Below are 25217 nucleotides of genomic sequence, written 5' to 3'. Positions count from 1 at the left end.
GTTTCCCATGGCTTACAAACCCCGCACAATCTACCTTAGGGGCCATTCCCCGATGGCTCACAGAGCTCCAGCCACACTGGCCAGCTTACTATTTCTAGAACTTGTCAAACACATTCCCACCTCAAGGGCTCTCCCCTCTCCATTCTTGTCTTTTTTCCCTCGTTGCTGGGAATCCACTTCTTAAAACTGACCTTATCAAAAAGATCTCTGCTTAAAAGTCACTTTATCAAAATGTCTATCTTTAACCACTTTATCCTAATCGCAGTCCTTCCCAACTAGCCTTCTACCCTTGCTTCCTTTAATTGGCTTTATTTCTTTTCCTCTCACCACCTGCCATTATATTATCTATTAATTTGTTTATTGTCTATCTCCTCTGCTAGAATGCCTATAGGGACAAAGAGTTTGTTTTCTTCACCACTCAATTTCAAGCACTCTCCATAGTGCCTGCTATGTTGGAAGTACTGAATAAATACTTACAAGATAATTAGGTGAATGAGTAAGTAAATAACTTTGGCAAGACGTATTTCAAGTTCTCGTGTAAACACGGTATTGGGGCCAGTATCTGCTCTAAACGATAGAATGTTTCCTGAGGCCAACACCAAAAAGGGAAGTTGTGATGAAGCAGGTGGAATAACAGCAGCATAGTACTGAATATTACTGATGTTGCTGATGATAAGCCATAGTTCCCCAACCCCCCAAAGCCTCCCCAACCTCTCATCCCACTACCATTTAAAAACCACATCTACCTTATTGAACTTAGTTTTTCTAGGAATTTCTGAACATATTTAACAAACATTGTAAATTATTTCCATGAGGAAAAGTCACTTTTTTCATGCTCTGAGCAACCCCCTTCTCATTAGCTAGTAACCAAACACTGTTTCTTAATATGTAGCCTTATAACATGGAATGATCATCTGATTTGCTAAAGTCACTAATTATTTCTCATTGCCCTTAATTTTTCAGTAAAATGAGGCAAGGAGAGACCCTGCAAAATAAACACAGGCATTCTCAAAGCATGCGAGAGGGAAGCCACCGGGTACCGAGGTCAGGTGTAGCCTCTGTCACAAGTACTTTGCTAACTTAAAGTAGTTTAAGTACCTAAATTTGAGAATCAGTTATTTTTAAAAATAAACTGGACTATGGTCAGTGTCATTTACAAGATTCACTTCCTTTCTGATAAATATCTCTTGAAAAAAAAGCTAATGCGTACCAGATCAGAAATTTGGCATAACCTTACTGGATGATCCTGTCATTTAACTAAACTGTGAATGATACTCTTCATAGTCAAACACAAGAATATTATAATTTTTCAAAACACCAGCATAAAGGTAGTAAAGTTGAGAACCCAGGTTATGGAATGGAGACAGGCCAGCCTGGGCTAGAGCTCCACTTCTGCCACTTAGTTGCCCTGTGATCTAAATTCTCTAACTTCTGGGGCGCCTGGGTGGCACAGTCGTTAAGCGTCTGCCTTCGGCTCAAGGCGTGATCCCAACGTTCTGGGATCGAGCCCCACATCAGGCTCCTCCGCTAGGAGCCTGCTTCTTCCTCTCCCACTCCCCCTGCTTGTGTTCCCTCTCTCGCTGGCTGTCTCTCTCTCTGTCAAATAAATAAAATCTTTTATAAATAAATAAATAAATTCTCTAACTTCTCTGGGCTCCATAACTCCATATCATCCATAAAACGCGGGTAAGATCTACTCTTGTAGAGATGTTATCAGGGCTGGGACAATGTATTAAGTACATCTTGTCCCAGGCAAGAATGACTAAAGAATGGGGAAGCCACATGCAGCTGGTGGAACAGTGCACAAAAACAGTGGAAGGTGGAAAAGTCTGTTTGCAAACCTCTGCACACAGGCAACCAAATAGGAAACCGTCCTCCACAAGGAGTCTATAAATTGGAGTATCTGTTAAGACACACACACACACACACACACACACACACACATCACGTGCCCTGAGAGGAAACAGCATCCGTCTTCATATCCTAATCAGCCTTAAAAATTATTTAGCCTTTACGCTAGTCCTAATAATCCTAACCTTACACTCGTATGTCTCATTCTCCTCACCCCAGGAGGGTGGCATCAATCTGACTCCCTGAGGTCTACAAGCGAAAGAGAAAAACTAAGGCATTACTGAATATAGCTAACACTTCGCACAACTATTGTCCCCTGAAGTGTCCATATAGTAAAACAGCAAGCCCTGCCTTATGCTCTGTCGGTGAGAAGTCCTTCTGCACACTCTTCAGCGGAGAACTGTAGCAACAGGAAAACCGCCAGCAGAAGTACTGCGCGCCCCGCACGAACTTCCGCTTGCCAGGATTAGTGATGTCCCAGACGGGGCTGGTCCGTCTCCAGCAAGCCCGGACCCCAGAAGTGCTCTCCGCCAGCAGCAGATGAGCTGCCTCAGCACTGCCCCGCCCCAGACCACAAGACGCAAAGGGAAAGTGAGGGCCAAACCCAGGAACACAGCCTAAGGCTTAGGGGCTGCCAAGCTGTTCCCGGGCGCCTCTCACCACGAGGGGCACGCGGCTGCAGGTTCCGGCGGGCCGGCCGCACACAGTACCTGGATGAGGCCCCGCTTCAACAGGGCGCTGTGCACGCAACCGGGGACCCTCCCCGGCAGCTCCAGCGAGCCATTCCCGCTGCGGATCCTCCAGCTTCCCCGCAGGCTGAGGCTGCGCCCCGAGGCCGCGGGGCCCGCTCTGCACAGGGCTAGCAGGAGAAGCAGGCGGAGGCGCATAGCGAAAGCGGCTGCTGCGCCACGGAGACCAGCGGCCGCGGAAGCACCAGTGCCTCCGCAGAAGCCGGGGCTCTAGCTCTCCGGGTCCGGGCCCCGCCCCCACCCCGCCCCCAGGTCAGCTGAGAGGCTGGGACCGCCCCGGCTCCCCCGCGGCGGCGGGCTGGCGGCGAACGCGGAGCTCTGGGGGACCGGCAGACTTCGGTCCCGGGCCGGCGCCTCTGCGGTCTGGGCGCTTCTCAGCGCTGAGTCCTGCGGCTCCGGTGTCGGAACAGGAGGCGGGAACTGTGCGGGGCGATGGGGACGCACAGATCCCTGGGCAAAGGGGCGCGCAAAGCCTCGGGGAGCTCAAGCACAGACGGTAGGATGACAAGACAGCTAGAGAGGCCCCTAACTGCTTCAGAGAACCGAAACACCGAAACACTCGCCGCCCTCGACTGCCCCAAATTCCCCAGACCCTCATCCACACTGCGGGGGCCTGCCTGGCGGCGGTAACGCTCCCTTCCTGCAGCTCCACAGGTTGGTCTCAGAGCATACTCCCACCCTTCAAAGAGAAAACAGTGACTCATTACCTAATTCGTGGGGTCATTTCGAGGGCTGAGAAAGTCCGTGTACAGCGTGCTGCGTAGGGCCAGGCCCAGAGAAAAACGGCACGTTAGTTTATGTTAGTGGACTAAGACCCTCTGTTTTAAAAAGCCTCATAGAGAAAGCTTCCTGAGATTCCAGAAATTTGCACTAAATACGCAGGCAAATTTAAAATCCTCTGCCGCTCAGTAAGTGAGACTTGAAATGCAAAGTTTCCTGAATGAAAAATGTAGACAGTACACTTTCTTCAGGTTGTTAAAAGCATAAAATGAGTTAACGTATATGGCTGTCCTAACAGCGCAGCGGTACCCAAGAAACAGCGCAGGCTTATTTCAGATTTCATTGTCACGTGGTCTCCTTAAGTCCCATTTTGCAATAGGATGTAACAGTGATCCTAGGAAGGTGACACGGAATTTTACATTGCATAAAATAGATTTATTCCTGTGCTGATGTTATCTCCCTTGTTTCCATATTTAGGAGGAAGCCTGTGAAGAGTTCTCCCCTCATCAAATCCGAGCTTTGTTTTGGCTATTTATAATGACCCGGGAATTGCCTGAATCTGTAGACACAGAACAGTATTTTACTTTTACAGAACCATTATTTTTCACAAGCCTAGCGTCTTGGCTTTAGGGACATTATGGATTATCTAGTCCAAGCCTCTGGTTTTACAGAGTCCAAAGAGGTCAGGTGACCTGCCTGTCATACACTGGCAGACAGGACCAAAATTCTCCAACTCTGGCTTGGTCTCCTTGTGGTAGAGCCTATTGGTATTGAGAAGGCTCTGGATGGCTCAAAACCTTCCTTACTTCAGCAGCATTCTTACTTTTGATAGGAACAAAGCTCTCAATTCAAATAATACGCCATAACTCAATGCATGAAATAGTCGGCCCTGGTCTGTTCAAAACAAATTACAAGACATGACAGCAAGAGTACCAAAGGAATTTTTTCATAAATCTCAGAGATTCCATTAAGCCAAGTCAAAGGAAAACTCATCCCAGCAAGTATATTTGGATTTCTGTGAAGAAATAGTTTAACGGGGTGCCTGGATGGCTCAGTTAAGTGTCTGCCTTCAGCTCAGGTCATGATTTCAGGGTTCTGGGATCAAGTCCCAAATCTGGCTTCTGCTCAGCGGGGATCCTGCTTCTCCCTCTCCAACCCTCTCACCCTCCGCCCCTGCTCATGCACACGATTGCTCGCTCTCTCTCAAATAAATAAATAAATAAATAAATAAAATCCTAAAAAAAAAAAAGAAAGAAAAGAAAAGAAAGAAAAAGAAATAGTTTAAGGAATCTGTTTTAAGAAAAAAATGAGAATTTTTCACTTATCATTTCTCCTTTCATTCCAGGACACAAACGTGGCATGACTTGGATTGCTTCACCCTGAAATCAGAGAACTTTGAGAAAATCAAACCCCTAGTAAGTATTCTGCCTAAAGTTTGGATTAGCACAGGTAAGTAACATGATGAATTTTCATTTTGTTATAGGATAATTTTTTGTCCATTATTTCCAGGAAGAATAAATCTTATTTTTAGCCATAAAAATTTTTAACTTAAGTAATTTGGTGTCACAATATGAAACACAATTTTAAAAATAGTCACAAGCCCTTAAACTGTATAAATGGATTCTATTTTGATCATCTCATTTGATGTTTTCCAAAATTCAGATTGTTTAGATCAAATGATAGTTTCCTCGTTTAAAAAGACAAAGCTTATAGAAGTTAAATGACATGCAGGGTCAGCATCCTGCTACAGAAGACCACTGAAGCTTTTTGGCTCACATGACAATGCTTCCATCATCTCTAAATATATGAAGTCGGTAAACTGATTAAATTAGGACACCAAGGTATACCCAGGCAAAGGATGTTCCAATCCCATAAGATAATTACATAAATTATAATGAGGGGAAGAAAATTGACTCAGAGTGTCTGCTTAATTATCAAAGCTGGGGACAATAGGCCAGAAGTATCTCCCTAGAAAGTTATACAAAGAACTGTTAAACTCAACAATAAGTTCACAAATAACCTGGCTAAAAAATGTACCAGAGACCTTAGCAGACAAGTCACCTAAGAAGATATACAGATGCAAATAAACTTATGAAAAGATGTTCCACATCATATATCATCAAGGAAATGCAAATTAAAACAACGAGATACTACTACACACCTATTAGAATGACCAAAATCCAAAACACTGACAACACCAAATGTTGACAAGGATGTGGAGCAACAGGAACTCTCATTCATTGTTGATGTGAAGGCAGAATGGTAAGATCACTTTGGAAGATACTTTGGTGGTTTGTTACAGAATTAAATATGCACTTACCTTATGACCCAGCAATCCCAATGTTTGATATTTACCCAAAGGAGTTGAAAACTTAAGTCCATATAAAAATATGCAGTAGTGGGGCACCTGGGTGGCACAGTCGTTAAGTGTCTGCCTTCAGCTCAGGGTCCCCCACATCAGGCTTCTCTGCTGGGAGCCTGCTTCTTCCTCTCCCACTCCCCCTGCTTGTGTTCCCTCTCTCGCTGGCTGTCTCTCTCTCTGTCAAATAAATAAATAAAATCTAAATATATATATATATGCAGGAGCACCTGGGTGACTCAGTCCATTAAGCATCTGGCTCTTCATTTCAGCTCAGGTCATTATCTCAGGGTCATGAGATCAAGGCTGGGCATGGAGCCTGCTTAAGATTCTCTCTCTTTCTCTGCCCCTCCACCCGCTCCCACCGCTTGTGTGTACATGCGTGCATGCTTGCTCTCTGTAAAAAAAAAAAAAATTTAAAAAAAAAATGCATGTGGATGTCTATAGTGGTTTAGTTTTATTTGTAACTGTTAAAACCTGGAAGCAACCAAGATTTCCTTCAGTAAGTGAATGGATAAATAAACTGTGGTATATTTGGATAATGGAGTATTATTCAGCGCTAAAAAGAAACGAACTATGAGCACTGGGTGTTATATGCAACTAATGAATTTTTGAACACTACATCAAAAACTGATGATGTACTATATGTTGGCTAACTGAACATTAAAAAAAAGAAAATAATTTTGGAGACAAGTGAGTCAGAAAAATCTTATGATCAACTAAGATATCATATAACAGTGTATTACTACTTATTATATATAAAATTATGACACAAAAATGGTGTTTGTTATTTTGGTCACATTTCAAAACTAATAAATTAACCTGAAAAATGAAACAAAAAGACCAAAAAACAAAACAAACAAACAAAATGAACTATCAAGCCATGAGAAGACAGGGAGGATACTTAAATGCATATTACGAAGTGAAAGTCGAAGCCAATCTGAAAAGGCTATATAAAATATGATTCCAACTATATGACACTCTGGAAAAAGTAGAACTATGGAGACAGCAAAAAAGACGAGTAGTAAAAAGATGCCAGGGGTTAGGAAGGGATGACTATATGGAGCACAAGGACTTTTAGGGCAGTGAAACTTCTCTCTATAACCATAATGGTGGATATATATCACTATACATTTGTCAAAACCCATAGAATGTACCACACCGTGAGTGAACTGCAATGTCAACTATAGACTTTGGGTGATAACGTAGGTTCATCAGTGGTAACAAATGTACCACTCTAGTGGGGTATGTGATAATGGGGTGGGGGTGTATGTGTAGGAGCAGAGAATGTATGGGAAGTCTCTGTATTTTTCATTCAATTATGCTGTTAACTTAAAATTGCTCTAAAAATAGTCTATTACAAACTGAGGGCTTCAGAGGGGAGGGGGGTGGGGGAATGGGATAGGCTGGTGATGGATAGTATGGAGAGCACGTATTGCATGGTGCACTGGGTGTTATACGCAACTAATGAATCATCGAACTTTACATCAGAAACAAGGGATGTACTGTATGGTGACTAACATAATATAATAAAAAAATAAATAAATAAAAAATAAAAATAAAAATAGGCTATTAAAATATGTATTTCTAGAAATTCCATGGGTCAAAAAGATAAGACTTCCAGTTAATAATTTGTCATGTAAAGATCTTGAAAGTCATCACTGCATCTTAAAAATAAGTAAAAAGCTGAGCTGAAAATCACTAACTCTTCTTAGATCCATCAGAGAACTCAGGTGATGGCAAACAACTACCCCCAAAACTGGAGAGATAGGTCGGTGCAGAGAATCACAGCTTACCAAAGCAGAAACCCATGAGCAGAAAGCTCCTCAGGAACCAGTACTAGGGTAGGAAAACCTAAACTCTAAACAATGAATTGCTGGAGACTGAGAATTAAAAACTCTATAGAGGCCCCATCTTAGGGGGTCACCCATGCTTTTGTGAGTTTTGCTTTCTGGAGCTCAACCAAGTCCTCACACTGAAGATTAGAGAATAATTCCTTGATANTTCAGCAGGAGGAGGGGAAAAGGAACCATTTTGAAATACATCAGACCATTCTGTTCTTTTTAACAAGACCTGTCATCAAGAGAAACTGTTTAAACAACAACCCCTAACCCTTCAGGGTTTTATCAGTGTCTAACCAACCTGGAAGAAGGGAAATACCAACTCGAGCCCTCTCTAGCTATCCTGCCCACCTAAGGAAGTGAAAAAAAATGAGAAGCTCTCATGAAGTTCACAGCTCAGGGCATAAGCTCACTAAAAAACTAAGCCTAATCATAGGACCATAGAAAGCTTCCCCTCTCTTGGGGCACCTGGGTGGCTCAGTCAGTTAAGTGTCTGACTCCTGATTTCAGCCCAGGGTCATGGGATTGAGCCCCATGTCGAGTCCCACAGGGGATCTGCACTCAGCGTGGATTCTGCTTGTCTCTCTCCCTCTGCTCCTCCCCCCATCTCTAAAATAAATAAATAAAACCTTTAAAAAAGGAAAGAAAAAAAAAGAAAGCTTCCCCTCTCCCCACATCCTCCTATCATATCACTAAAGGCCTATTTACCACAGTTCCTTTCACCCAGCACACCATGTATGGCTTTCAACAAAAAATTACAATGCAAAAAAACACAATTTAAAGAGGCAGAGCGAGTACTAGAACCAGACTCAGATATGGCAGGGATGTAGGATTATCAGGCCAGGAATTTAAAATAACTGACTATGATTAATATGCTAAGGGTTTTAATGGTTAAATAGCATGATAGAACAAATGGGGAATGTAAGCACAGAGAGTCTAAGAAAGAAATTCTAAGGAAGACTCAAAAAGAAATACTAGAAACCAGAAATATGTAGAAAAATGAAGAATGTCTTAGATGGGCTCATTAATTGACTGGAGATGGTAGTGGAGAAAATCTCTGAACTTGATATGTCAACAGAAACGTCCCAAATCAAAAAGTGAAGAACAAAGACTGCGGGAAAAAATGGAATAGAATATTCAAGGACTGTGGAAGAACTTAAAAAGGTGAAACAAACAGTGTGAATACGAGGAGGAGGACAGAAGCAATATTTGAAGCAATAATGACTGAGAATCTCCCCCAGATTAATATCAGAGGATGAATTACAGATCCAGGAAACTTAGAGAACACCAATCAGAATAAATGACAGAAACAAAACAAAGAAATATAACTAGGCATATCATATTCAAACTTTAGAAAACCAAAGATAAAGAAAAAATCTTGAAAAAAGCAAGAGGGGGAAAAACATCCTACATTTGGAGGAATAAAAATAAGATTACATCTAATTTCTTTTCAAAAACCATGCAAGCAAGAAGACAGTAGAGTGAAATGTATAGTGTTGAGGGAAAAAAAATCACCATACTGAATCCTGTACCCTGCTAAATTATCCTTCAGAAGTGAAGGAGAAATAAAGATTTCCTTAGACAAACAGAAAACGAGGGAATATGTTGTCAATATAATTGCCTTGCAAGAAATGTAAAAGAAGTTCATCAGAGCAAATGATATCGGTTCAAAAACTTAGATCTACATAAAGAAAGGAAGAGCATTAGAGAAGGAATAAGTGAAGATAAAATTAAAACTTTTATTTTTCTTATTATTAATTGATCTAACAGTAACAGTTCATTCAAAATAGTAACAGTGGGGCGCCTGGGTGGCACAGCGGTTAAGCGTCTGCCTTCGGCTCAGGGCGTGATCCTGGCGTTATGGGATCGAGCCCCACATCAGGCTCTTCTTCTATGAGCCTGCTTCTTCCTCTCCCACTCCCCCTGCTTGTGTTCCCTCTCTCGCTGGCTGTCTCTATCTCTGTCAAATAAATAAATAAAATCTTAAAAAAAAAAAATAGTAACAGTGACAATGTATTTGATGATTATAGCTTGAATATAAGTAAAAAGATTGACAGTTATGACCCAAGAGACTGGGAGGGAGGAACTAGGAATACTGTGTCATTATAAAGCACTTGCACTACCCATGAAGCAGTATGATGTGTTTTGAACGTGGACTTTGACACTGGAGTTGTAAAAGATATATTGCAAGCCCTAGGGCAACCATTAAAAAAAAGTTTAAAAATAGTAATTCATATGCTAATTCAATAAGGAAAGAAAAGGAAGTAAATAGTGTACAGAATGCGAAGGAAGATATAAAACTATCTTTGTTTACAGATGATATGATTGTCTATGTAGAAAATCTGAAAGAACAACAAAAACCTCTGGGACTAATATGCAATTTTTAGCAAAGTTGCAAGATACAAGGCTAATATACAAAATCTATTATTTTCCTACTTATCAGCTATGAACAATTGGAATTTGAAATAAAAAACACAACACTATTTACATTAACACAACAAAAATGAAACAATAAATATAAATTAACAAAAATTTATAAGATCTATATGGAAATCTACAAAATTCTGATGAAAGCAATCAAAGAAGAACTAAATAAATGGAGAGATACTCTATGTTCATAGATAAGAAGACTCAATATTGTTAAGAAGTCAGTTCTTCCCAACATGATTTATAGATTCAATGGAATCCCAATTAAAATCCCAGCTAGCTATTTTGTGGATTTTGACAAACTGATTCTCAAGCAAAAGGCCCAGAATAGCTAAGACAATATTGAAGAAGGCAAACAAAATTGAACACTGCCTGATCAGGAGCTCAGCTGAGTTGGGAGAGAGCTGAGCGGCCAGGTGTTGAAACAGCCAAGCAAACTTCAACAAGGAGCTAAAATGAAAATAACAGTGAAGACTTTAATCACTTACCGTGATAGTATAAGCCAAAGGCTGAAATAAAGAAGATGCCAAGGCCCCCCCCCGCCCGCTTCATTTCCCCCATAAAACAGCATACCAGTCAAGGGTCAGGCAGATCAGCAGAGAACGTGAGCATTGTCTCACTGTTGAGGGAACCGTGAACAAAAGGCTCTGGCTTCTTTATGGACCCTAGAGGGAGGGAGGAGAGGAAAGGCTAGGAGTAGAAAATTACTGGTTACTGAGGTTTCCCACTTGTGCTGCCCAATAAGGAGATATCAGCAGAGTCAGTTGAACAAGACCTCTGCCCAAGACCTCAGATAAAGAGACCTAGGAATGAAGTTACCGAGGCTGAGAATGTAAATACATGAAGAGCATGAACAGCCAGAGGGACATCAGTCCTTCACAGCAACTCTCTTTAGAGATTATAACACTTGGCTGTATGCCATGTCTGGTATGAGGGGATGACTTTCTCCCACGAGGCCTGTCAGGTAAAGCCTTTGTAATTGCCTATGTTCAGGCCTGAAAGATTACACTTACATCATGAGATCCAATAAATCTGATAGTGCCGGAGATTTATCCATGGAGGATATATAGAGTTTGGGGCAAGCTTCAATAGAAGAGTCATGGTGCAGATCCTTATATTCTAGAACAAAGCTGTGCACTTCACCATAAAGAACTACTCTGAAAAATATGTCCTAGTATGCTACTGGGTCTTAGCAAAGACCAAACATCTGACCATGGTACATTAAAGGCCTATGCAGCATGAACTGAAGATTATCAAATCAACCAAGTCATAAATTGGGGCAGAAGCATCAATGTCCCATTGTATGTAGGAAGTGATATATTCAGACTCAAGCAAAGCACAAAGGACTCAAGTAAACTACATGAATAGGTGGTCTAGCCTTCCATGTCACTTATCTCTGCTGCACTGATGACCTCATGAGGGCTTCCTTATGACCAACTAACAAAGGCCTGATTCACATATAGGCTGGTGCAATGTATACTGGAACTAGCCATAAAAGGAAGGATAGCTGTCAGCCACATTACAGCCCCATTCAGGAATGGCCCTGCATGACATTGGTGAAAGGAAATATTCTCATTACACAGAGTTGTGAGACCTATGTTTGATTTTTCACTTCATGTGAAAGGAGAGGTAGCCTGAGCTACAGTTATATATTGAACATCTGAGCAGAGCCAAAAGTCTTGTTTGGTTGGGGCCTTAAAAATGGGAGTGCCTGGGTTGGCTCAGTTGGTTGAGTGTCCACAATGCTTGATTTCGGCTCATGTCATGACCTCAGGGTTGTAAGATGGAGCCCCATGTTGAGCTTCACGCTCAGCAGGGAGTCTGCTTCTCTCCCTTGTCTTCTGCCCTTCCCCTTGCTTGTGCTCTATCTATCTAAAATAAATAAATAAAGCTCTCTCTTTTTTTTAAAGGGAACCTAAAAGAAATGAGGGTGGAAAATGGGTGACATGGAGGTCTGGGTAGATAATATGTGGATGGACACTGTAGGAGTGGGCACAACACACACAGTTTTGTTGTATCTCACATTAATGCTCGCAAGAGAACATGTACCACAGAGCAGGGTCTTGAAAATCAAGGGCACAGAAATTCCAGTCCTATGGACTTTAGCCAGTCTCTGTGCACCACTCCAGTACTTGACATTGAGTACATGAAGAAAGTGAGCATAGGAGCAAAGATGAAAGCCAAGCACAGACCCAACAACATGGGATTTCTCTCACCAAAGACGATCGTACTTACTGCCTTTGCTGGTTGCCCAACCAGCCAGAAGCAGAGACTGGTGCTGAGTTCTAGATAATGGTACCAGCCAAGCACCTATTGGCAGATTGATTACATTCGACCCCTTCCTCCTTGTTGGAGCCATCAAATTGATTTACTGGAGTTAATACATGTTCTGAAAATGCTCTGCCTTCCCTGACTGCAGTGTCTCCATAGCACCATCCTAAAGTTATAGAGTTCTTTCTTTTGGAATGGTATCCCTATGACATTGCCTTAGAAAATAGACCCACTCAATGTCAAAGGAAATGTGAAGATGGGCTCATGAACTTAAGAATCACTGAGTTTACCAAGTACCCTATCACCCAGGAGCAGCCATCCAAAAAAAAATAAAAAATAAAAATAAAAAAATAAACAGCAAAACAGTGGAAATTTCAGCTTAGGTGTCAGCTAGAGGACAGTATCTTGCAAGGTTGGAGCCCTTTCCTTCAGAATGCAGTATATACACTGATCTCTGGCAGATATATGGTGCTGTGTGTTCCAGAACTAGAAAACTCAGGTATAAGAACCAAGATGCAGAAGTAGCTATTGCCTCTCTCATCATCATTATCAGTGACTCAACGAATGAAATTTGTGTTTCCTATTCCTGAAACTGTTGACTCTGTTGGGTCAGAAGTCTTGATTCCAGGGCTGGGAAAGGTACAGGGTTCCACCCAACTGGAAGTTGTGACTAATATTTTGGAGTCACTTTGGATTCCTCATACTATTGGACAAACAGGTTAAAAAAATAGAGTTAATGTACTGGCTGGGGTAATGAATTCTGATTACAGGTGAACCTAGAGTTGCTACAGCCTAATGAATGCAGGGAGGATTATGTTCGGAACCTTGGGGCGTCAGTGAACATCTCTTACCACTTCCATGCCCAGTGTTAACTGTCAATGGGAAATTACAATAACCGTAACCCAATAGACTCAACCCAGCATGCAACCCACATGGGCCTCAGAAGCCCCAGGACCCAGCCCTAAATCAGTCCCATGGTTATTCTGGCTCCTGTCATCACTTTAAATCTCAGATGAAGCACTATGCCACAGAAGCTAGAATCAGACTTTCCCAGCAGCTGCCCAAAGGTGCTTTCCTACTTTCTCTGACTCACTTCCCTTTTCCTACACTCTCACTATTCTGGGATTGTACCTCCCAAAAAAAACATTAACAATTAAACTTAGCCTCCATCTCTGTTTGCTAGGAAACTCCAACAAAGACAATCTTCTCTCTCAATTTCTATTCATTAGCTTACTCAATCATTCTAGCTGTCCAATAAAAATTAGACATCCAGAGCTGTTCAATGGAAATATAATGTATGACTGATAAGTAATTTTACAATATCTAGTAATCCCATTTTTAAAAAGTAAAAAGAAGGGCACCTGGCTGGCTCAGTCAGAAGAGCATGTAACTCTTGATCTCTGGGTCATGAGTTCCAGCCCTACATGGGGCGTAGAGATTCCTTAAAAAAAAAAAAAAGGAAAAGGAAAAGGAAATAGGTGAAATTAACTTTAATACTTTTTATCAAAACCAATATATAAAAAATATCATTTTAACATGTGCAGTATAATTATTGAGATATTTGACATTCTTTTTTAAATATAAGGTTTCAAAATCTGTTGTGAATTTTATACTTACAGCACATCTCAATCTGAATGCTAATTTTTGATCTGTATTCAATATCATACCTTTTACAGTGAAAAAGATTTACATACCCAATTTGTTCTGAAATATCAGGGGACAATTCTCCATGGATATCATATTTCTGAACATCTTGTGAGCAGAGGCACTGGGTACTTTTGTTCTGGGCTATCTTGTAAAGGATGTTTGTATTTCAAACAGCCTTGGAAGAAGAACACCCACCCATGTTTTAGTTTAGGTAGTCAGGCAGACAGCAAATTCTCCCTTGCAATGCCTTTTTGTTCTGTTTAGGCTCTCAGTGGATTAGATGATGCTGAGTCACATCAGGGAGGACAATCTGATTTACGTAGCCTACTGATTCAAATGTTAATCTCTTCTGGAAACATCTTCACGGACACACCCAGAAATAATGTTTAACCAGTTATCTGGGCATCTTGTGTCCTAGTCAAGCTGACACAGAAAAGTCAACCATCACAGTGCACAGTTCAGTGAGTTTGGCAAATGTATGTACTTGTGTAATCACTACTCCCATTAAGATACAGCACATTTAATCCTAGGAAGTTTCCTTGTGCTTCTTCCTAATCAACCCCCCCATCCCAGGTAACCACTTTCTGATTTCTATCACCATAGTTTAATTTTGACTCTCTTTAAATGTCATGCAAATGGAATCGTACACTATGTTTTTTTACTTCTCTTGTTCAATATAATGTTCTTCACATTTATCCATGTCATTCATCCTTATTCCTGAAAAATCTTTTTCTTGGTATAGTATTCTAGGGTGATAGTTATTTTTCCTCAGTGCATTGAAGATAATATTCCACTATCTTCTGTTTCCAAGATGTATTGAGAAATCTTTCATTTTTGCTCTTGAGTCAGTCTACTTATTGTTTCTTTGCAGGTAATCTATTTTACTTGCAGAAGGAGTGGCAACCCTATGTGGATGCCTGGACTGCAGGTGGGATGCACACAGGCTGTGCAGAGGCTTGTAGAAATGGGTTCTGGTGTATGACATTCAAGCTGTGTGTAGGCCATTCAGGAACATTGGTTTCCATGTCAAGGGGGTTGCAAAAAGATTATCACCTTGCCAAGGCTGCAAAGTCACATATGAATTGTGTTCTAGGCCTGTGGACATTTACTGAATGTCTTCGGACCCATACCAGCCAACCACCAATCCACACCAGGAACTGCTAGAGAGCCTTGTTTTCCCCCTGCAATATCCCTCCAATACCCTCTACTGAGAAAGCTTAACATTATGTTCATCTGAAAGGAGAAATGCTTAAAGGAATTCAGGTGTTTATCACAGAGGATACAGGCATACCTCAGAGATATTGTTGATTCGGTTCCAGATCGCCACAAAAAGTTAGTATTGCAATAAAGTGAGTCAGGTTAATTTTCCGGTTTCCCAGTGCGTATAAAAGTTGTGTTTACAGTATGCTGTAGTCTATTAAGTGTGCAACACTGTTATGTCTAAAAAAGCCATGTATATACCTAAATTTAAAAATACTTTATTACTAAAAAATAACCATGATCTGAGCTTTCAGCAAGTCATCATCACTGATCACAGATCACCATAACAAATATAATAATCATGAAAAAAATTGAAATATTGCAAGAACTACCAAACTGTGACACAGAGATACAAAGTAAGCAAATGCTGTTGGAAAAAATGGAACTGATAGACTGGCTCGATGCAAAGTTGCCACAAACTTCAATTTGTAAAAAATACAATATCTGTGAAGCGATAAAATGAGGTATGCTTATATGTTGAAAAGTGCATTTGGAACCTAGAAGCAATAAATTGAACTCAGGCTCCAATTAGAAGAAGTAGACTTACTCATGTTTCTTTCTATATTTCTTAGACTCTTTCTTATTTTACATCCCTCTGTGCTACATTCAGAATTTCTTCATATTTTCCACTGCTCTAGTTCTTTCTTCAGCTGTGTGTACTGGGTATTATACCTATTCTAAGAGTTGAAATTTCAATTACTCTATTTTTTTTCCTGAAAATACTGCTTCCGATTATTTTTCAAATCTGACTTGTCATTTTTATAGTCTCTTGCTCTTTGTATTTCAAACTTCTTTTATTTCTGGCATAATGTTTAAGAGGTAAGGCTCTGGAATTTGATTACCTGGACCTAAATCCCAACATCTGTTATTAGCTGAGTAACCTTGGGTAAATCATTGAGCTTCTTTGTCACTTAGCTTCCTCATCTATACAGCAGAGATAATATAAATATATTAGTTTGTAAATAAGTATATAAATTTGTTGATAATAATGTAGGTATATAAATAATGAATATATGTTTGCTGTGAAAATTAAGAATATATATAAAGAATTCAGAATAGGGATTGGCACCAAAAAAGTATTACATAAGTCTTGGCTACTCTCTATTCTTTATATATAATACATATATATAATTGAGGTAAAATTCACATAACATAAAATAAACCATTTCAAAATGTATAATTCAGTAGCATTTAGTGCATTTACAATGTTGTGCATCGTCACCTCTATCTAGTTCCAATTTATTTATTTTTAAAACATGTTATTTATTTGACAGAGACAGTGAGAGAGGGAACACAGGCAGGGGGAGTGGCAGAGGGAGAAGCAGGCCTCCTGCTGAGCAGGGAGCCCTATGTGGGGCTCGATCCCAGGAGCCTGGGATCATGACCTGAGCTGAAGGCAGACGCCCAACAACTGAGCCACCCAGGCGCCCCTCCAATTTATTTTTATTACTCACAAGAAAAACTCCATAGCCATTAAGCAGTTACTCCCCATTCTCCACCCCTAACCCCCACAACCCTGGCACACATCAGTCTGGTTTTTGTCTCTATAGATTTAACTATTCTGGATATTCATATAAGTGGAATCATACAATATGTGATTTGTTTGTTTCCCCAAATGTTTATTTTTAAAAACTTTCATTCCACTATAGTTAATGTATGTAGTGTTAAATTAGTTTCAGGTATACAATATAGTGATCCAACGATTCTATACTCAGTACTCATCATGATAAGTGTGCTCTTAATCCCCTTCACCTATTTCACCCATCCCCCCATCCACCTCCCCTCTGGGAACCATCAGTTTGCTCTCCATGGTAAAGAGTCAGCTTTTTGGTTTGTCTCTTTATGGTTGTTGTTTCTTTGTTTTGTTTCTTAAATTCCTTATATGAGTGAAATAATATGGTATTTCTCTTTCTCTGACTAACTTATTTCACCTAGCATTATACTCTTCAGATCCATCCATGTTGTTGCAAATGGCAAGATTTCATGCTCTTTTATTACTGAGTAACGTTCCATTGTATATATACACCACTTCTTTATCCATTCATCAATTGATGGGCACTTAGGCTGTTTCCATACTTCGGCTATTGTAAATAATGCTGCAATAAACATAGAGGTGCATATATCTTTTCAAATTAATGTTTTCATATTCTTTGGGTAAATACCCAGTAGCACAACTGCAGGGTGATAGGGTAGCTCTATTTTTAATTTTTTGAAGAACCTCCAGACTGTCTTCCACAGTGGCTGTACCAGTTTGCATTACTACCAACAGTGCACAGGGTTCCCTTTTCTCCACATCCTTGCCAATAATTATTGTTTCTTTGTTTTTGATTTTAGCCATTCTGAGAGGTGTGAGGTGATATCTCATTGTAGTGTTGCTTTTCATTTTCTTGATGATTAGTGATGTTGAGCATCTTTTCATGTGTCTGTTGGCTATCTATCATCTATCTATCTATCTATCTATCTATCTATCTATCTATCTATCATCTATCTATCTATCATCTATCATCTATCTATCTATGTCTTCTTTGGATAAATGTCTGTTCATGACATCTGCTCATTTTTAAATTCAATTATTTGCTTTTTGGTGTTGAGTTGTATCAGTTCTTTATATATTTTGGACACTAACCCTTTATCAGATATGTCATTTGCAAATGTTTTCTCCCATTCAGTAGGTTGTCTTTTAGTTTTGATTGTGTCCTTCACTATGTAGAGCTTTTTATTTATTTATTTTTTTATTTATTTGGGGGAGAGAGAGGGCAGGGGAGGGACAGAGGGAAAGGAGAGAGAGGGAGAGAATTCCAAGCAGACTCTGTGCTGAGTGCAGAGCCCGAAGTTGGGCTCAGTCCCAGGACCCATGAGATCATGACCAAAGCCAAAATCAAGAGTTGGTCCCTTAACTGACTAAGCCACCCAGGGGCCTAGAAGCTTTTAATTTTGATGTAGTTTCCGAAAGTCTTTTTTTTTTCCCTTGTCTCAGAAGACATATCTAGAAAAATGTTGCTATGGCCCGTATCAGAGAAATTACTGCCTGTGCTCTCTTCTAGGATTTTTATGGTTTCCAGACTCACATTTAGGTCTTTAATCCATTTTGAGTTTATTTTTGTGTATGGTGTAAGAAAGTGGTCCATTGTCATTCTTTGGCATGCAGTTTTCCAGTTTTCCCAACACCATTTATTGAAGATACTGTCTTTTTCCATTGCATATTCTTGCCTCCTTTGTCAAAGATTAATTTACCATTTAATTGCGGGTTTATTTTTGGACTCTCTATTCTGTTCTATTGATCTATTTGTCTGCTTTTGTGCCAGTACCATACTGTTTTGATTAGTACAGCTTTGTAATATAACTTGAAATCTGGAATTGTGATACCTCCACTTTTATCCATCCTCTCTCAAGATTGCTTTGACTATATGTGTTTCCATACAAATTTTAGGATTGTTTGTTTTAGTTCTCTGAAAAATGTTGTTGCTATTTTGATAGGGATTGCATTAAATCTGTGGATTGCTTTGGATAGTATGGGCATTTTAAAAGTATCTGTTCTTCCAATCCATGAGCATGGACTATCTTTCCATTCAATTTCTTTCATCAGTGTTTTATAATTTTTTAGAGTATATGTCTTTCACTTCCTTGATTAAGTTTATTCTAGGTACTTTATTATTTTTGGTGCGATTTAAAATGGGATTGTTTTCTTAATTTCTCTTTCTGCTACTTCATTATTAGTGTATAGAAATGCAACACATTTCTGCATATTGATTTTTGTATCCCATGACCTTACTGAAATCATTTATCAGTTCTAGTAGCTTTTTGGTGGAGTCTTTAGGGTTTTCTATATATAGTATCATGTCATTTGCAAATAGTGAAAGTTTTGCTTCTTCCTTTCCAATAGGGATGCCTTGTATTCCTTTTGCTTGTCTGACTGCTATGGCTAGGACTTATAGTACTATATTAAATAAAAGTGGTAAAAGTGGACATGCTTGTCTTGTTCATGATCTTAGTTGAAAAGCTTTCAGTTTTTCACCATTGAGGATGATGTTAGCTGTGGGTTTTTCATATATGGTCTTTATTATGTTGAAGTATGATCCATTTAAACCTTGTTGAGGATTTTTAGCATAAATGGATGTTGTAGTTTTTCAAATGCTTTTTGTGCATCTACTGAAATGATTATATGGTTTTTATCCTTTCTTTTATTGATGTAATGTATCACATTGATTGATTTGCAAATATTGAACCACCCTTGCATCCCAGGAATAAATCCCACTTGATTGTGGTGAATGATTTTTTTAAATGTATTATTGGATTTTGTTGATGATTTTTGCATCTATGTTTATCAGAGATATTGGCCTATGGTTACTTTTTTTTTTTTTTTTTTTTTTTTGGTAGTATCTTCATCTGGTTTTGGTGTCAGGGTAATGCTGGCCTCATAGAATGAATTTGGCTGCTTTCTTTCCTCTTCTACTTTTTGGAATAGTTTGAGAAAAATAGATATTAACTCTTTTTTCAATGTTTGGTAGAATTTGACTATGAAGCCATCTGGTCCTGTACTTTCAATTGTTAGAAGTTTTTTGATTATCGATTCAATTTCATTGCTGGTAATCGGTCTGTTCAAATTTTCTATTTCTTCTTGCTTCCGTTTTGGTAGGTTATGTGTTTCTAGGAATTTATCCATTTCTCCTAGGTTGTCCAATTTGTTGGCATATAATTTTTCATAATATTCTCTTATAATTCTTTGTATATCACTCTTTTCTGCCCTGCAAAATTCTGCTGAAAAATCCACTATTAGTCTTATAGGGTTTCCCTTGTATGTAACTATTTTCTTTTTTTCTTGCTGATTTTAAAATTCTCTCAAAAATAGAATAAAATAAAATTCTCTATCATTGCTTTTTGCTATTTATTTACTATGTGTCTTGATGTGGCCCTCCTTGGGTTGATTTTTTGGGGGGCTCTCTGTGCCTCCTGGATCTGGATTCTGTTTCCTTCCCCAGATTCAGTAAGTTTTCAGCTAATATTTCTTCAAATAACTTTTCTTTCCCCTTTTCTCTCTCTCTTCTCCTTCTGGGATCCATGTAATATGGATATTATTAGGCTTGATGATATTGCTAAGTTCCCTCTCTTTTCTTTTCTTTTTCTCTCATGTTCAGCTTGATTGCTTTCCATTACACTTTCCTTCAGGTCACTAGTTCATTCTTCTTCCTCCTCTAGTCCACTATTTATTCCATCTAGTGTATTTTAAATTTCATTTATTGAGTTATTCATCTCTGGTTGATTCTTTTTTTTAATGTTTTCTATCTCTAATGCTGCTATGAACATACATGTACAAACATTTGTTTGAATTTCTGTTTTCCATTATTTGGAGTGTGTAGCTAGGAATGGAATTGCTGGGTCATGTGGTAATTCTGTGTTTAACTTTTTAAGGAAATGCCAACCCGCTTTCCATAGAAGCTACATCATCTTATGTTCCTACCAGCAACGTAAAATGGTTCCAATTTATCCAAATCCTCACAAACACTGATTTTCCATTAAAAAAAAAAAAAAAAATATATATATATATATATATATATATATATATATATATAGCCATCCTAGTGGATACAAAGTGGTGTCTTATTGTGGTTTTGATTTGCATTTCTCTAATAACTAATGGTGTTGAGCATCTTTTTCATATGTTTGCTGGCCATTTGTAGATCTTTTTCAGAGAAATATTCAAATCCTTTGCCCATTTTTAAATTGGGTTACTTGTCTTTTTGTTGAGTTTGAAAGATTCTTGATATATTCTGCAAACTAGACCCTTGTCAGGTATATGATTTGAAAATATTTTCTCCCATTCTGTAGGTTGTCTTTTCACTTTGATACTGCCTTTGGACATACAGAACTTTACAATATTGGTAAGTCCAACTTATCTATTTTTTATTTCATTGCTTTTGCTTTCGGTATCATTTCTAAGAATTTATTGCCAAATCCAGAGTCATGAAATTTACTCCTCCCAAGAGTTTTATGGCTGTAGATCTTACATTTAGGACTTTGATTCATTTTGAGTTAATTTTTACATGTGATGTGAGGTAGAGGTCCAAATTCATTTTTTTTTTTTTTTGGCATGTGAATATCCAGTTGTCTAGAACTAATTGTTGAATTAGTTCTATTCTTTCCACATTGAAAGATCTTAGCACCCTTGTTGAAAACCAATTGACCGCAGATGTGTATGGGTTTATTTTTGTATTCTGTGTTCTTTTTCACTGGTCTATATGTTTATCTGTATGCTAGTACCATACTCTTAATTACTGTAACTTTGCAGTATATTTTGAAACAGGAAGTATGAGTCCTCAAATTTTGTTCTTCTTTTTCAAGATTGTTTGGTTCTTTGTGTTCTTTTGCAATTCTCTATGAATTTTAAAATCTTCCATTTCTGCAAAAACAGTCATTAGGATTTTGATAGGGATGGCACTGAATGTGTAGCTGCTTTGAGGGTCATTGCCATCTTCACAATAATAAATCTAATCCACAGACACAAGATGTCTTTCCATGTTAGGACTCCTTTCTTTCAGAAATGTTTTGTAGTTTTCAGTGTGTAAGTTTTATGCTTCCTTGGTTAAATCTATTTCCATTTTATTCTTTTTGATGTTATTGTAAATGGAATTTTTAAAAATTACATTTTCAGATTGTTCATTGCTACATTGTTATAGAACTACAGCCAATTGATTTTTGTGCTTTTTGTACCCTGCAATTATGCTGAATTCCATTTTTAGGTCTAATAATTTTTTAAATTTTTATTCCTTAGGAAGGACTTTCTATATCATGTCATCTGTGAATATAGTTTTACTTCTTTCCAATTTCTGATGACCTGTATTTTTAATATCTGAAATTTTTGCAGGTCACATGGCTCCCACTCATGGTGCTATGTTCCTTTGTATGTATTTTTTTCTGATATGTAACTGTGAGCTATTACTGAGTCCCTGCAGAGTGTTTCTTTCTGCCAGTACTTAGCTGCTCTGATTTGGAACTTTTTAAAAAATTAAATCTTCTAAAAAAATTAAATCTTTTGCTTGAGTTTTCTGGGATCACCTATGTAGTAAGATTTGGGGCTGCAAATCTTCAAAAAGGCCAAACTATTACTACAGATTCTGAGAAAATACTCTCCTGCCGCAGAGCACTAAAGTTCAAGATATGCACACTCCTCCCTGTACTTACTAGGGAGGGGCTGCTCTCACTTGACACCGCTCTTTGGGTGCATTCTGGGCTTGGCCAGGGTCACAAAAATTACAGTTCACTTGGTTTTTCAAGTGTTTTTGAGGTGAAAGTTGGGTTTCTGGTTATATTCTGCTTTTTTGGGGCTCCTGGCTTCAATTTGTTTTTGGCTTATGAATATCCTTTCTTGACTGGTTATAGACACATTAAAAAAAAAAGCTTTTCCCAGGACCTTTAGTTGGTTTTTTTACAGGAGCGTTGGTCAGGATAGTCATCCATACCAGTGGAAACTGAACTGTCCATCTGACTGTGATGCTGTTTTTCTTACAGTAGTCAGAGAGCAAAGAAGGTTCCATTCATTACATCAGTCCCCCTTATCTGTGGAGGATACGTTACAAGACCTCCAGTGGATGCCTCAAACTGCTGAAAGTATTGAACCCTCTATATACTATTTATTTTCTTATGCATACATACCTGTGATAGTTTAATTTATAAATTAGGTACAGTAAGATTAACAAAAAGAAACTTTAACAATTTTAACAATATACAGTTGTAAGAGTATAAGAAAAGTTACATGAATGGGTCTTTCTCTCAAAATATCTTATTGTACTGTGCTCACCCTTCTTGTGATAGGAGAGGATAAAATACCTGCATGATGGGATTAAGTGAGGTAAATGTCAGGTACTTAGGCTACTACTGACCTGACAATTTAACAGGAGGATGATTTGATTCTGGACTACAGTTGACCACAAGTAACTAAGACTGTGGGCGAGGGAAAACTACTGCATTTTTCTATAGTATAGTTTTGTGGGTTTTTTGTACTTCTGGCGTTAAAAATAGAGCAAGGAATATTTTTGGTAAAGTCTACCATTTAGCTCATAATCCTCTTTTATTTTTTTTTTAAAGATTTTATTTACTTATTTGACAGAGACAGCCAGCGAGAGAGGGAACACAGCAGGGGGAGTGGGAGAGGAAGAAGCAGGCTCCCAGCAGAGGAGACCGACGTGGGGCTCGATCCCAGAATGCCGGGATCACGCCCTGAGCCAAAGGCAGACGCTTAACGACTGAGCCACCCAGGCGCCCCTCATAATCCTCTTTTAAATATTTGGCCACCTAACAATGTGCCAGGCAGTCATCTAGTCATAGAGGAATATAGTAGAACAAAACAGACAAAATCACTGTTCTAACAGAGCTTACATTCTGGGATAGGGTTGAAGAAGAAACAAACAATAAATATTACATGCAAGGTAGATAACAGTGAATAGGCCATGGCACACTCTACAATGGCAGGGCTGTTGGTATTTCATGAATAGTTGAGAAAAACCACTCTAATTAAAGTTTGACATTTGAACGCTTATAGGGAAGAGGGAGCCATATGGCATCTGAGATAATTCTGGGCAAAGAGAAGAACAAGGGCAGACATCTTAAGGTGAGAAAAGTCCTGCACGTTCAAGTCTCACCAGACGCCTGTGTGACTGAGCTGAGAGAGCTGGAGAGCGGTGGAGCAGAGTATACTCGAGAAGCAGAGATGGTGGGAAAAGTCTACAGCTTCTAGTTCACCTTAGGATTTCAGCTTTTACTCTGAAGGAGATGGAAACGTTTAGGTGTGCAGCGATGACATGATGTGATGGGGTTTATAAGGATTATCCTGGATTATTGTGTGTGGGACAGACTGCTGCAAAGTAAAACGCAGGGAGGACCACTGAGGAGCCTATTGCAATAATCCAAGAGGAGATGGAGCTTTATACAACGGTGGCAGCAGTAAATACAGGGAACACGTAGATTAAGCAAAAATTAAAAGAACTGAAAGGACTGCTGTTCAATTTGGAAGTGAAGTGTGGGAAATCAAGGCTAATGCCGAGGCTTCGGGTCAGTGCAACTCAAAGGAATGTTTCCATTTACTTAGGCCAAGAAGAGGAAGGGGTGTGTGCATCTGTATAGAAATCAAGTAGGTTTTAGACACTTTGAAGGTAGCTTTTAAGTAGCCAGGTGGAAAAATGAGTAAGGAGCTATACAGTTGAGGATAGCTAGGAAGTCAGCAAATGATAATGGTTAACTTCATTCTCTTCAGCAACCAGGGCATGAAACTCCAGTAGTTTGGTCTTACTTGACACTATTCAAATTTAATATGCCAAACAAGGTACTGAGTCAGGAGGCTCACAATAGTATGCACAATGAAAATGAATTATTTCATAAAACCATCCCCAGTACAGGAAAACTTTGAGGGTTCTTAAAAATTTTTAAATTTTATCCAGAAATAGTGTACAATTTGGTTAGCTAACGGACAATGGGATCTAACTAAAATTCCATGTAAAACAGCAATTACTAGACATAGTGTGCCAGAATTAAAAATCATAAAAAATTGTTCAAAATGAGGCAAGAAAGGATCAAATAGTTATAGGATAGCAGGAAAGAATGCAAAATTGTAATTACTGTGGAAACCTAAAGGAAACAATCTTCCTAGTCTTTCTAGAGAACAGCAGTTCTGATCTTTTACAGTTCTTTCGTAACACTCTTTTTGGGGCGTTGGGGGTGCAGAGGTGGTCATGCTTTTAAATACTGTTTCCAAATACCTTTACAATTTATATTACATTGGGGCTGTTGAAAGCTTTAATACCTACTTTTGAGTATGTTCAATATATGCTAAATCCAGTGAACACTGCAAACACCCTAAACAGATTTTACCTTTTCACTCAAAAAACAAAAACCCCCCCAAAAAAACCAACTAAGCAATTTGAACGCCACAGAATGAGACCAGTGCTCAAATCCTTGCTCAGCTTTTCAACCAACACTTAGCTGACTTTTGTACCTGGTTACTCTTTAAATACTACTTGGCCATTGGTTGAATTATACATACACAAAGTTAAATTTCATTTGAAGGTCACTGGGTTAGACAAATTAATTGTAGGATGTTAA

General features: G+C 38.9%; 1 protein-coding gene and 1 long non-coding RNA gene across 5 annotated transcripts in view; one reads left to right on the top strand and one right to left on the bottom strand.

Moving 5' to 3' along the window:
- Nucleotides 1–2820, bottom strand: part of MANBA (mannosidase beta) — a 118320-nt gene extending 115500 nt beyond the window's left edge. For both annotated transcript variants that reach the window (XM_008707214.2, XM_040625055.1), the window contains exon 1: nucleotides 2562–2820. In XM_008707214.2, coding sequence (XP_008705436.2) covers nucleotides 2562–2738 — 177 coding nt within the window. In that variant the 5' untranslated portion in view covers nucleotides 2739–2820. The remainder of the gene's footprint in view (nucleotides 1–2561) is intronic.
- An 86-nt stretch (nucleotides 2821–2906) lies between these two features.
- LOC103677952 lies at nucleotides 2907–23278 on the top strand. Of its 3 annotated transcripts, XR_572576.2 has the most exons (5): nucleotides 2907–3254; nucleotides 3798–4374; nucleotides 4666–4735; nucleotides 20952–21004; nucleotides 22632–23278. It is a non-coding gene; the product is annotated as an uncharacterized LOC103677952 (long non-coding RNA). The 3 variants fall into 3 exon arrangements; XR_005833402.1 differs by having other exon boundaries at nucleotides 2907–4374; XR_005833403.1 differs by lacking the exon at nucleotides 3798–4374 and having other exon boundaries at nucleotides 20952–23278.
- Nucleotides 23279–25217: the final 1939 nt, after the last annotated feature.

The sequence above is a fragment of the Ursus maritimus genome, unplaced genomic scaffold, assembly GCF_017311325.1.
Source record: "Ursus maritimus isolate PB19 unplaced genomic scaffold, ASM1731132v1 scaffold_8, whole genome shotgun sequence".
Taxonomy (NCBI): Eukaryota; Metazoa; Chordata; class Mammalia; order Carnivora; family Ursidae; genus Ursus; species Ursus maritimus.
The sequence above is the reverse complement of the archived record's forward strand: the minus strand, read 5'-3'. Positions and strand labels throughout refer to the sequence as shown.